We start from the raw sequence: 12,405 nt of genomic DNA, 5'->3' as shown, positions 1-12,405 counted from the left end.
TGATGGTGCACTTCTACACAGCCATCATTGAGTCCATCCTCACCTCCTCCATCACCATCTGGTACGCTGCTGCCACTGCCAAGGACAAGAGCAGGCTGCAGCGTATCATCCGCACTGCTGAGAAGGTGATTGGCTGCAATCTGCCTACCCTCGAGGACCTGCACACCTCGAGGACCCTGAGGCGAGCGAGGAAGATTGTGGCCGACTTCTCCCACCCTGGTCACTCCCTGTTTTAGTCACTCCCCTCCGGCAGAAGGCTGCGGTCCATCAGGACCAATACCACACGCCACAAAAACAGTTTCTTTCCTTCCGCTGTTGGCCTCTTCAACAAGGCCAAGGGTTCACACTGACTTCATGACTCAATGTCCTTAAAACACACTGCTTTTTGCACTGCACTACACAATCTTGTACCATTTGTATTTTTTGTAATATTTGTTTTTATATATATAAATAAAAAATACAAAAATTCAATTCCACTTAGTATTGCTAGTTATGCACCCTTAGTATAGTTAGTCCTCATATTTAAATTTTAGATTCCTATATGTTTGATGTTTGCACCTTCCTGCCAAAGCAAATTCCTTGTCTGTGCAAACTTTCATGGTGAATAAAACCCATTCTGATTCTGATTCTAAAGTCATAATAATTCACATATTTGTGTGGGTATACGGGGAATACAGTATGGACATCTATAGTATCTGGATTGTCTGGTGTGAAGTATTGTACAGTGTAGCCTGCAGCACTGACACTTTGACATCTATACGGTACATGTAAACTCCCTTTGAGATTGAATTTGATTTGAATTCATGAGATCGCAAAACATAATTGGAGCAAAACGTCTAGCCTACTGCACAGCTTAGTCACACCAATGACCAAACCTGGGACCCAGGTCATCATCCTGCTAAAGGAGTGAGTGTGTGGGTAGTGTCTTCTTGCCCAAGGACCGTTCAACGTCTAGCTCCTTCACTACTGTCCATATGTGTTGCTCTGAGGGCCACTCTGGACCAGCCTACTTCACATGCACCCTGGCATTATGAAACAACTCATTTTTGTTACCCTTGGTTTAAAGGTTATCACTTGAAGTAGTTCCTGCTCTCTTTATTTTGCTTATCTAAGCTATGCGGCTGATTTACTTGGTACTTAAGGTGAAGTGGTTTCATATGAATAATATTTCAGGCTGTTAAAGGAGGAGTTGAAGTAGGTATGAAATCATATATAAGGACTTGTGGATCCTGTGTTGGGCAGCTAATGAGACAAGATGAAGTCTGCTGTTGTGCTGTTTGCCTTAGTGGCTATTTCTGAGTGCCTCATCAAGTAAGTTGTTTCACCTGGAGTTTTGTAGTAAATAGCTCTGTCTGTGTGTTTGTGTGTGGACGTTTGTCTGGATGTTTGTGTCTGTGTGTAAGTGAAGTCCCCAAATCAGTTCATATGATTACACACCGGTTCTTAAGTTGGTCTGTTTATCCAGTACAGTGATCTGTTTTGCTTATTACCCTTTATTAGTTGTGTCTATGCACAGCATATATTCAATTACTTTATACTATTGTTATTTATACATTTCTATATTATTTTCACACTTTGTCACTTTGCTTTCCTTACTAAAGTTTGGAATGGACTTCTGAACCTCTCCACATGGGCTTTTGCACAAACTGTATGTAAGCATGTGTGTTTTAACTGTGTGGTCCAGGGTTCCTCTGATCAAGAGTAACATGGCCAGCAAACTCCTGGAGGAGAAGGACCTGCCTGAGAATTACAAGAGGAAGTATCAACCCAGAGTCAGGTTGAACCCCAGATTGGCATCAAACATAAACGTGCCAATGACTTACGACCCACTGGTGAAGTCAAAGAATCATTCTCTTTTGATTAATTATCTCGCTCAGAATACAGTATCTGGTGAACAAATGCAAGATTATTGATCAATATTCCCTGTATTTCTGGACTCACAACACAGTTGACGTATTACGGAGTCATTTCCATTGGTACCCCCCATCAGTCTTTCAAGGTGCTCTTTGACACGGGGTCATCTGACTTGTGGGTGCCCTCCATCAACTGCGGCACTCCAGCCTGCAGTAAGTGTGGTATAGAATCTACCAACAGGGTGCATGTTAGGACTCTCGAATCAAAAGATTAGGTAAGGCAACCTGCTGTACCAATAGTTTTTTGGCACTCTCTCTCTCTCACTTACAAGATGCTCATGCCAAGTTCAACTCCTCCGCATCCTCCACCTTCAAGTCCAGCAGCCAGTCTATCTCCATCCAATATTACACTGGCAGCATGACAGGGGTGGAAGGATATGACACCATACAGGTAAGGAAACACTCATCTTTGCCATCATGCCAATTATTCCGAATCCTTGATATTATGAGATGGCTTGCTACACCCAGGTACATGCTAGTCCATGACTATGCAAGTAGTGAAACTCCCCTGATATGCTTTTTCAGGGGCCAAGCATGAATCTTTGTCACGTACACCGTCGTGTTCATCATTCCGAAAGTTCAAAGATCAAACTGACAACTGGAAATGTTTTTTACTTAGTACAAGCATGAATGGAAAGAATGAAGTCAACGTCATACAACGTATTTCTTGAGAAGGCTATGTCATGCTCTGTGTGTGTTTTGCTCTCAGCTTGGTGACCTGTATGTGGAGAAACAGGTGTTTGGCCTGAGTACATACGAGGATTCCTTCCTTGAGTATGTGCCGTGGGACGGGATCATGGGCTTGGCCTACCCACAACAAGCAGTCGAGACAGGCAGAACCTTCCTCACCAATATGTTTGACCAGGGCAAGAACCCTCAGAACATGTTCTCAATCTACCTGAGCAAGTGAGGGCTGTCTGAAAAAGCATTATGTGAAGGAGCTTCTCTCTTTTGTCCTCAGTATGAATATTGTGTATTTTGTTTGGTGTTCTGTGACCCTCAAGCTCAGAGGAAGGCAGTATGATCATCTTTGGAGGAATAGACCCCATCTACTTCACCGGAGGCATCCAATGGATCCCTGTCCTTCAAACCACTGGCTACTGGCAGATTGCTGTTACCAGGTATAGGGGTGGGGTTAATGATCAGTTGTTGAATCATGAATCATTATTTACCGTCATAGACATCACCTGCAAAATCAATCTTATCAGTCAAAATGAATCCTCACATGTTTTGTCAATGCCAACTAATGTTGTTTCACCTCAGACACTGGGTTGTGTCTGCGTTCAAGATATAACAGGAAAAGTACTGAATATTTGTAATACTGTTTGCTTGTGGCAGCATCACCATCAATGGGAATACGGTGGCGTGTTCAGGGGGCTGCCAGGCTGTGGTAGACTCGGGCACAGCCCTCATTGTTGGGCCAGCCAAAGACGTCGGCAACTTGAACGGCTGGGTTGGCGCCTACACAGACCAGGATGGCAATGTGAGTGTGGTGCTTCTGAGTCTCCTGACACAGTAACCATCATAATCACTCAATATGGCTACAACATGCATCAAATGTAGTAAATGGGGGGGTCAGATGGCTGAGCGGTTAGGGAATCGGGCTATTACGGGGTTGCCGGTCCGATTCCTGCTGTGGAATTATGTGCTGTGCTTAATGACGTTGTGTCCTTGGGCAAGGCACTTCACCCTACTTGCCTTGGGGTCATGTCCCTGTACTTACTGTAAGTCGCTCTGGATAAGAGCGTCTGCTAAATGACTAAATATAAATGTAAATGTTTTTTGCTTTCTTCACAGGTCATTCTGAGCTGTGAGAACATTGACGCCATGCCTGACATCGTCTTCAACATCAACGGCTACAGCTTCTCCATCCCTCCATCTGCCTACGTTTACACTGTGAGTTCCTTCCGACGACAAAGAAATATTCTGTCAATAAAAAATGAGTATAACCCAGAAGAAATGCAATCAAAGGCACCTGGCACATGGTCTTTACACCATATGTCATGGCAGACACCTAAGCTGGTAAATAAGGTCTGAAGCTATTCATATGATTGGAAACATGAATTTCACGACGCCCTGCCCCTTCCTTTACCTCCTCCTCAGAATGGCGACAGTTGCACCACTGGGTTGGAGATGGCCCCGGGAACATGGACTCTGGGAGAAGTCTTTATGAGACAGTTCTACACCGTCTTTGACATAAGCAACAACGTGCTGGGCTTTGCCTCAGCCGTATGAGTCAGCCACCCAGAGACCCCACCCAGTCACCTTTACTGTTAATCGTTACTGTTTACATCTGACAGGAAGAATCGGAGGAAGGCTGGTCTAAAATCAATCTGTAAATCAATACATTTGTGCTTTTGACGCTTATAAAAATGAATGTTTACGTTAACTAGATGTGTGCCTCTCGAGTAACTCCAGAGGTATGGCAATGGTGGTCGAATTTGCTGAATTTATGGTGCACCATTGGTTCTGCTGGGCATGGACCCACTTTTTGTTTGTGTGTGTGGAACTTTCTGCTGCAGTGGTAGCCTGTGTTCAGAATGTTCTCCACTAGGTGTCAGTAATATGAGGGTCATGTGACTGGGTGGGGGCTGTGTATGAGTCACCTCTTTAGATTCAGTCAACAGACAGACACCTGCCAATCATTTTTCATCAGTGGGCACGCACCACCTTTCATGCCATCTGGGTACAGTCAGCGGATATGGAATCAGGTCATTCTTGAATTCCCCCGCTTGGTAAATTCTAATTATGAACTGCTCTTGCATGGTGTACATGATATATCTTTAAATAAAATCTGCTTTGCGTGTATGAAATGTTTTTTTCAAGGTCATGAGGCTTAATAACCATATACATGTGCCATATGCACAATGATACCAGGACAATGATTCAGCTGAACGTATACTATACGCTCCTAATTGAGTAATCCCTTGTTCACATAGTAGTTGTTCGAGTGTTTCTTTTTTTGCCGATTTGCATTTTCCCTAGGGCATCAAGCCCTAAGCCTACTTGTGCTCCGAAAGCACTTGGTAGTTTTGCATAGGTTGTTGTGGTGCAAACAATGTAACATGAGACACCTGGCATCACTGAATCAGATGCTGTAGCAGCCCCTCTGGAGGCCTCTCCTGAATCATTCATCCAGAGGAGAAGCTTCTTTTACTGGAAACAGGGCTCTCTGGCAGGTATAAGCTGGACCCGTACTGATCTATTTACAGTCAGGATACCCATCATCCCCTGACTCAGATAGTGCACTTTATTCCTACAGTGAGTCAACAACACAGATAGGTGTCCTAACATTTTATCCTGCCCATCAGATTCTCCTTCCAGGACTTAAGTTACAGTTAGAGTTAGAGCTGTAGTTTTGTGCTACGGTGGGACATGTCCATGAACCGTCATGGACATGGAGGGAGAAAGCGCTTCATCTGTGGGTGTGTATATTACCGAACACTTTACGAAGTACACTGCAATACAGTGCACTTAAATCTGTAGTGCACTCCGTCGCTGATTAGTGCTGTCTCAAATGGAACACTTACGTTAACCACTTGGCAGAAGTGAAGGACGCAAATCTGCTCGCGGAACCCGCGAATCTAAGGCAGAAGTGACGGACTCAAATCTGCTCGGGAGTCATTTTGTCCGCCATTATTTTTTAAATTAAATGAAAAGCTGCCAAAAGGGCTCCTCCTCTTCCGCTACGTAGCCAATATGGCGCCCGTTTAGGGCGAGTAGTGTCCATCGTTGTACACTGCATTTGACCGTTTGCAGTGCACCATCCGGGTACTTTCAGTGCCCTGAATTCTGCTGGTTCTGTCAGTGTAAGCGCCCTAAGTACTGAAAGTCAGTGCTCGAAGTGCACAAGTGCTCGGTAGTAGACACAGCCATTGTCTGTATCAGGGGAGCTCCTCAGGACGCTACATTACCTGAGGCAAACGGTCCAATAAACATCCAGCTACATCAAACGGTGTTTCCAGAAAGTGAACAGATGGTTGTGTGCAATAAATATGAACCTAACTCCCCACGCAAGCCTCGTTTCCGCCTCTGCGTCGAGGCCTTTTCGCTGTTTCACCACAATGTAACCACCGTGAAAGCCATTAGGCTAATTGAGCCTGGGTCGGCTAGGCTGTTACATTTGCTGCAGTCTGATATCAGCACAAATAAGATAACCTTAGATATGAGTGATATCTCACTGGGGTCTTTCTCACCGCACTTGAGTCATGACCTTGAGCGTAAAACAAGACGATACAACATGTAATCTTCGCGCTAACATCCTATTGTTACATGAATAAGCAATTTCAGTTTTATTTCACAGGTACACTGTATCTACAAGACATTTGGGAAAATAACAGTGTTTAGCATACACAAGTTTTACAGGGTATTTGTCAGTGACATCAGTACATGAAAGGAACAGGCACAGATAAAGGTTTGACATCACTAGTAATGGCTACAACAAAGACACGTTACATAGATACAAAGAAATAACACTGTAACAGTTTTTGAATATCAAGTGTATATGGGAGATATTACGACTGATACACACATTCTGTACAATACTCATTACTCAAAACAAAAGTCATTTAACAAGATAAATCTTAATGGAGAGAAAATAGCTTTCACAGTGGTTCCAGAAGAAGACTATCAATTTATTCTATTAAATGTCTATATCAATAACCAAATTCTATCAAGGGTTATAGTAGGTTATACTAGAATTCCTGTATCATATATTCAGGCTACAATTGACAACTGCTAGTACGCAAGCACATACATGTCTTGTAATCTCTTGATACTTATAGATAGCATTACAGTGTGGAGTATAGTATTACTGTAATAATAATGTTCAGATATGACCCTGAGGGTACATACTGTACAGAAATGCAAAAAGAATGTCTAAAGTATGCATATATTATTATTATTACTCTGTTGTTATTGGCTAAACCATTCACTTAAAAACAAGCTCAATGGTTGCTAATGCCCTATGTGGAAGTAGATCATCATGTAAGAATAGAGAACCTGTCTAGGGGTGTGGCTTGGTACTTAAATTACAATAGCAACAGGTTTCAGGTTGAGGGAGAGATGCTCAAGTGGACAAGCTGTCAGTCAAGTTGCATCATCAAGTTTGGAGTGAATGCAGTTTACTTAATAGCTGCAGAGTAAGTATTATCCTTGAAACTAAAAACCTGAAAGCATCAATTAACAGGTTAGGTTAAATCAAAATTTAACTGTGGGTATAATGTCAAGCTATTTTCCAAAGCTTGTGTCTACTCTACGCGTTGACATTTCTTTGAGTGAAACCATGTTTGGCCTGTGAGCCATATTGATATACAGTCTGCAACAAGTGAACAACAACAGGACAAAGTGTGTGACTCAGTCTGTTCAGCAGCTGTGACACACTATGGTATTAGCTGGACTAGCACTAGCTACTATTTCTAACAGTGTTTATGAGACGATTGGCCGCTGGCATTTGTTTGTTTGCTTTGGGGATGTAAAATGATGCAAGAGGTACTCGAGAAGTACGCTGTGGCAAGTTACAACACTCATTGGTCTCCTTCTGGGGCTATCCGGCTGTCAGGCACACACACAAGATCAAACTTGAATTCCAACACAGCAGCCTCACACAAGTGACTAAGTGATAGAGGGTATTTTTAGCCTAGTGATTCAATCTTACTAGCAGCAAGTACAGGAGCAATGTAATTTCCGATACAATGATTCAGATAAAGTATATTCCATCTACATGTCAATCGATAAATGATTATGGATTTGTGGCTTGAACTGTATCATAAACAAAACAACATATTGAATGCACAGTTATGACATGTTTGAAGACATAGAACATAAAGATTGCTACAGAAGGTGGAGAGAACAGATCCTCATTTGGTTAGCCTCGTGGCTAGACAGTTAGTGTAAAAGTTACCTCAAAATAAATCTACTTACTAAACTGATATGCATATGGAGAGCGTCATTCGTTTAGTCTGTCAGTCAGTCATCTTTGCTTGATAGAAAAGGCTGAGTATTTTGAAGTTTATGATGGTGGGGATCGTCCCGAGGTCTCCTCACACCACCATTGGGGTGTCGGAGCACACAGAGCTTATGGACTCGGCATCCGACCTCCTCCTCTCTCCCTCTCTCCTGTCCTCGTGCCACTCGTCCTCCTCCTCCCCAATGGGGTTGAGCCTTCCATTCTGCTCCAGCAGGTGCTTGGGGTCCAGAAAGGCCATGTGCCGGTTAAAAGGCACCTTGGCACCCCCCTCATCCCCATCTAGCCCCGCCTCCTGGTTGGTGGGGGTCACACTGACGGTGGAGGAGTGGCTGTCCCCCGGGGCGCTCTTGGACAGGCCCTGACCGGGGCAGCAGACACAGTTGCAGGGAGTGAGGTAGAGGTAGATGAACACCATCACTATACTGGCCAGACAGCCCGCCAGGGTGGTGTAGGCTGTCTTCATGCCCTCCAGACCTGCGATCATAGTGAAGTTGTGCACCATCACTGTCACGTACAGGGTCTCGTTCTGGGAGTCCCCCTCAGCGTAACAGGTGTAGACCCCTGAGTCCATCACCTGGATGGGGCCGATCCGCAGATTGCCATCAGGAAGCAACACAGCGCTTTGGTTCTCAAAGGACACTTCAGCATTCTTTGGTAGGTCCCAACTCTTCTGCATGTCTTTCTGTTTGGTGTCACAATCCAACACCACATACTGCTCCAAGTAAGTGATCTGATCCATGATCTTTACTGCGCTACAGTTTAGGTGCTGCTTGTTCAGATCCAAGATGGCCGACTTCTCCTTCCCTGGTAGTAAACAGATGTGTTCATCCCTGTAGTCAACGACAGAGCTGAACTCACGGAGGTTCCAGAGCGCCACCATGGTGTACATCTCACAGCTGCAAGGCAGTGAGTTGTTATGGAAGTACAGGCTATTCTTAATCCAGGCAGGAAGCACCTGCAGCTCTTGGATGGACAGAACTTTGATCTTGTTGGAGGACACGTCCAGCAGGGTGAGGGCCTCCAGGCGACTTTTCTCCTTCACCAGCTCCAGGGGGAAGCGCTGGATCTGGTTCCGACTCAAGTAGAGCTTCTGCAGACTCATGAGGCCCACAAAGGCCGAGCGGTCGATCTGGGAGATGTGGTTGTTGTAGAGCAGCAGCACCTCCAGGCTTTCCAGGGGTTCGAAGATGAACTCCTCCAGTATCCGTAGGCCGTTAGATGACAGGTCCAGGTGGCGCAGCTTGGTGACGTGGTGGAAGGCCTCGGAGGAGAGGAAGATGAGCCCGTTGTGGCTGAGCAGGAGGCTGTGCAGCCGGCTCAGCCTGATGGGGGTCCACTCGGCTCTCAGGTGGCTAATGTTGTTGAAGCTGAGGTCTAACACAGCAGCATAGCGGGGCAAGGCCAGTGGAACGCTGGTCAGGTTCATCCTGGAGCAGCTGACGATGTTGCTGGCGCACACGCAGGTTTTGTGGCAGTTGAGGGAGCTGGCTGTTGATTCCGGTGGCAATTGAATGGCCAGGATCAACAGAGCAAAGAGCCCTCTGGTCAACACTGGAGCATCCATGGCATAGGGTGGAAAACAGGATTGCCCACTCACCATCTCAGTGTAAGTCACTGGGCAAGAGGTTTGAGGTAGGATTTTAAGCTTCAGTTTCAGTCTTCATAATTCCTTTGAAGCTGCTTAAAGACATCATCAATTACCCATGGAGCTGTAAAGATAAATTATGTTGTTAGGTTTTCAAATAACAGAAGGTAAAAGAAAATATTGCCTTTATAAATGGCATAACATCTGTGCATAGGTCCTATGTATGTAGGCTGTCAGGGATTGACTATGGGACCAAAGCCAAGACTGTCATGCATACATCTACATTTAGCCATGCGCACATAAATGCCCCAGCGCACAGGGGTGCATTGCACCACAAGACCGGCAACTGAGGGTCCGATTAAAACTTACTCTATACGTTTACATGTAGATTTTAACATTAATTCATCTTTTTTTACTCCTGAAAATGTACTCTTCTTACATTGCACTTCCTACAGTAATTTCAAGCGTTACATATCCCCTTGTGCATTTAAACCCATCAGAGTTAATGACTAGGGTGTACAACTCCAACACAATTCATTGGCTACGTGAAATGGTGCTAGGATACACCAAACACATAATTGTACACAGGGCCATGTAAAGCTTACATTTTCAATTTGTCTAGCTACATAAAATAATTGATCCACATGTGTTCTGTTACCTTCCGTTCCGTTGCCTGCGTCTCAAGACATAAACCGAAGGTCTAGGTAAATTTCTTGAACATCGCAGAAACCGAAATAATGCAAGTTAGAAATATTTAGTTTAATAAAACCATAATTTGCACGTATCCTTATGATATCTTTAAGACTATATCAGTTAACAGTGCCGCGATGCCAAGCCCTCTGTGCAGTATCGTAGAAATCCAGCGGTCTGTTTGCCAAATGGAAAATCGGACTGGATCAAGCAAGAAGGACGCTCATAGGTGCGCTGCTACACACGCAATAGGCAATGCCCTCATGTCAGTAGAACTGAGTTTTTTCTCAGTTCACTCAGTCAGTGCTATATGCTTTCATCCTATTGCCAAGAAAAAAGGCGTATATAACATTTTAGACTTCATTAACATAATTCTAATGTCCAGCCAGCCAGGCTTTTGTGCAGCTACAGAATGAGTGTTCACTACACAGTGAACATCTGTGTCGCATTGCAATAATGAGCCGAAAAGGCTGAGGTGAGAAGCTGTGTGACATCCAATCAGTAAATCAGAAATATAACTTGTATTTGATCTGTAAAATTGGAACTGAAAAAAGTATGGTCATGAATCTCTGGCACTTTTGTTCACGAGTTCAACTCAATTATGACCTTCAGCAAAGACAAGTTGTCCCTGTCCTTTTGGGAAGCACAAAGGAAGATTGACAAATTTCACTGTGAGTCACTGTGTATCCTCGGTCCAATGTGCATTTGACAATTAAAATGTTCGTCCTCACCGTCTGTATGTTTCCTGAACAAAAAGTGTCCTTGAAGGGGGTTTAGCTTATCTCTCCTGTGCAGCAGGAGACAGGACAGCCTGTCCTTAGTGAACATCAACTAAACCCTCGTGGTGCAGCCCTCTGGGAGCCTGCTGGGTCAGGTCTATCCTGTTCTGTTGGAGCTGCAGCCGATGGAGAAGGATTGGACATGCATGTCTCTGTGTGTGTTGACAGATGATATCTTATATTTTATTTTTTTTATATTGTAATTTACGGCAACTTATATTTTATTTTATTGTATATTTAATTCTATTCTAATCCCACTTAGTTCTGCTAGTTTATGTACCCTTAGTATAGATAGTCCAGATATTTAAATTTTAGGTATATGTTTATTGTATGCACCTTCCTGCCAAAGCAAATTCCTTGTCTGTGCAAACTTTCATGGCGAATAAATCCCATTCTGATTCTGATTCTGATTCTGACCTACAGGAAAATCATGTGGTACATGAGGTGGACCTAGTTGAAACTCTTAGATTACATTTTCCACAAATGGCATCGCTGACATTGATTTCTATGGTGTGCTACATAGGCTATTTGGTTTGTCATAAGGTACTTGTGAGGAAGTCTCTTGAGATTATTTTTACCTGATTGACTGTTCTCAAATGACACAAAATATGTCACTTGAGCTTGTACAGTGAAGAATGTCTATGGAGTTGGTTTCCATGGAAGCCAAGGTCAATGATAGGTGGCTGCAGCCGTGGCATCAAGGAGAGAAAGTACAGCGAAAGGTGTGTGTGTTCATGTGTGCTTGTCAGTGTGTGTGGATATGTGTAATTATGTGTGTGTATGTGGATATGTGAGTGTGTGTGTGAGTGGGTGTGTGCGCGTTGTGTGTTGTTGATGTCTGGCAGTCAGTTATAGTGCATGAACTGTCCATAATAGGCATTGCTGAGCCACAGTCACACACAGGAAAATGTGTATTCCTGTGTGCACAGTAAAGATAGTCTTCTGAGGGACAAATAAGTATTGATGTCTAGGTTTATAAACCATTGAAAGTTGGTATTGAAAGTGGACATGTGTTGAGTTTGGTGATGGACGGGGACAGGTCGCTGGTGACAGGTAACCATGGCAGGGTTAGGATCAGGGATCAGGTCACTGACACATCACAGCAGCTCCTCTGGTGATGGCAAATTCATTCTTAGGTCTTACCTTGAACCCAAGTCTGTCACTGTGTGAATATGTATGTGTTATAAAGTGGTTTATGACTATATATATAATGATTATTGATCATTTTACATTCATTTATTTATTTAGAGCCCCTTCTGTCACCTGGCTGGATAATACTAGAAGGATAATTAAATTAACCACTTCATGGATGTAATGAAGGAGTTGTCTGCTTTGGAGACATTGCAAGACAAGAATGTGTACTGTAGAGCTGATCAGAGCCATCTCACAACCTTCAGTGGGACCTTTTTAGTGGTGTGAAGGTCTGAAGGCTTGTTAATTAATCGTATTGATCAGCGCAATGGGAGGCTC

At 43.9% G+C, this 12,405-nt stretch overlaps 2 protein-coding genes across 2 annotated transcripts; one reads left to right on the top strand and one right to left on the bottom strand.

Moving 5' to 3' along the window:
• The first annotated feature begins 1,255 nt into the window (after positions 1-1,255).
• Positions 1,256-4,701, top strand: LOC136940382 (pepsin A-like). Its single transcript, XM_067232509.1, has 9 exons — positions 1,256-1,311; positions 1,685-1,832; positions 1,949-2,066; positions 2,186-2,304; positions 2,623-2,819; positions 2,918-3,034; positions 3,252-3,396; positions 3,711-3,809; positions 4,017-4,701. The coding sequence occupies exons 1-9, from the start codon at positions 1,256-1,258 to the stop codon at positions 4,146-4,148; spliced, it is 1,131 nt and encodes a 376-aa protein (XP_067088610.1). The 3' UTR covers positions 4,149-4,701.
• Positions 4,702-6,204: 1,503 nt separating this feature from the next.
• Positions 6,205-10,234, bottom strand: LOC136946668 (amphoterin-induced protein 1-like). The gene is made up of 2 exons (XM_067240952.1): positions 10,125-10,234; positions 6,205-9,590 (listed from the first exon to the last, which is right to left on the bottom strand). Exon 2 carries the CDS (start codon positions 9,479-9,481, stop codon positions 7,955-7,957), a length of 1,527 nt encoding a protein of 508 aa, XP_067097053.1. The 5' UTR covers positions 9,482-9,590; positions 10,125-10,234; the 3' UTR covers positions 6,205-7,954.
• Positions 10,235-12,405: the final 2,171 nt, after the last annotated feature.

Source organism: Osmerus mordax, chromosome 1, assembly GCF_038355195.1.
Source record: "Osmerus mordax isolate fOsmMor3 chromosome 1, fOsmMor3.pri, whole genome shotgun sequence".
In the NCBI taxonomy this organism is placed as follows: Eukaryota; Metazoa; Chordata; class Actinopteri; order Osmeriformes; family Osmeridae; genus Osmerus; species Osmerus mordax.
Note: the sequence above shows the minus strand (reverse complement) of the source record. Positions and strands in the feature narration are given on the sequence as shown.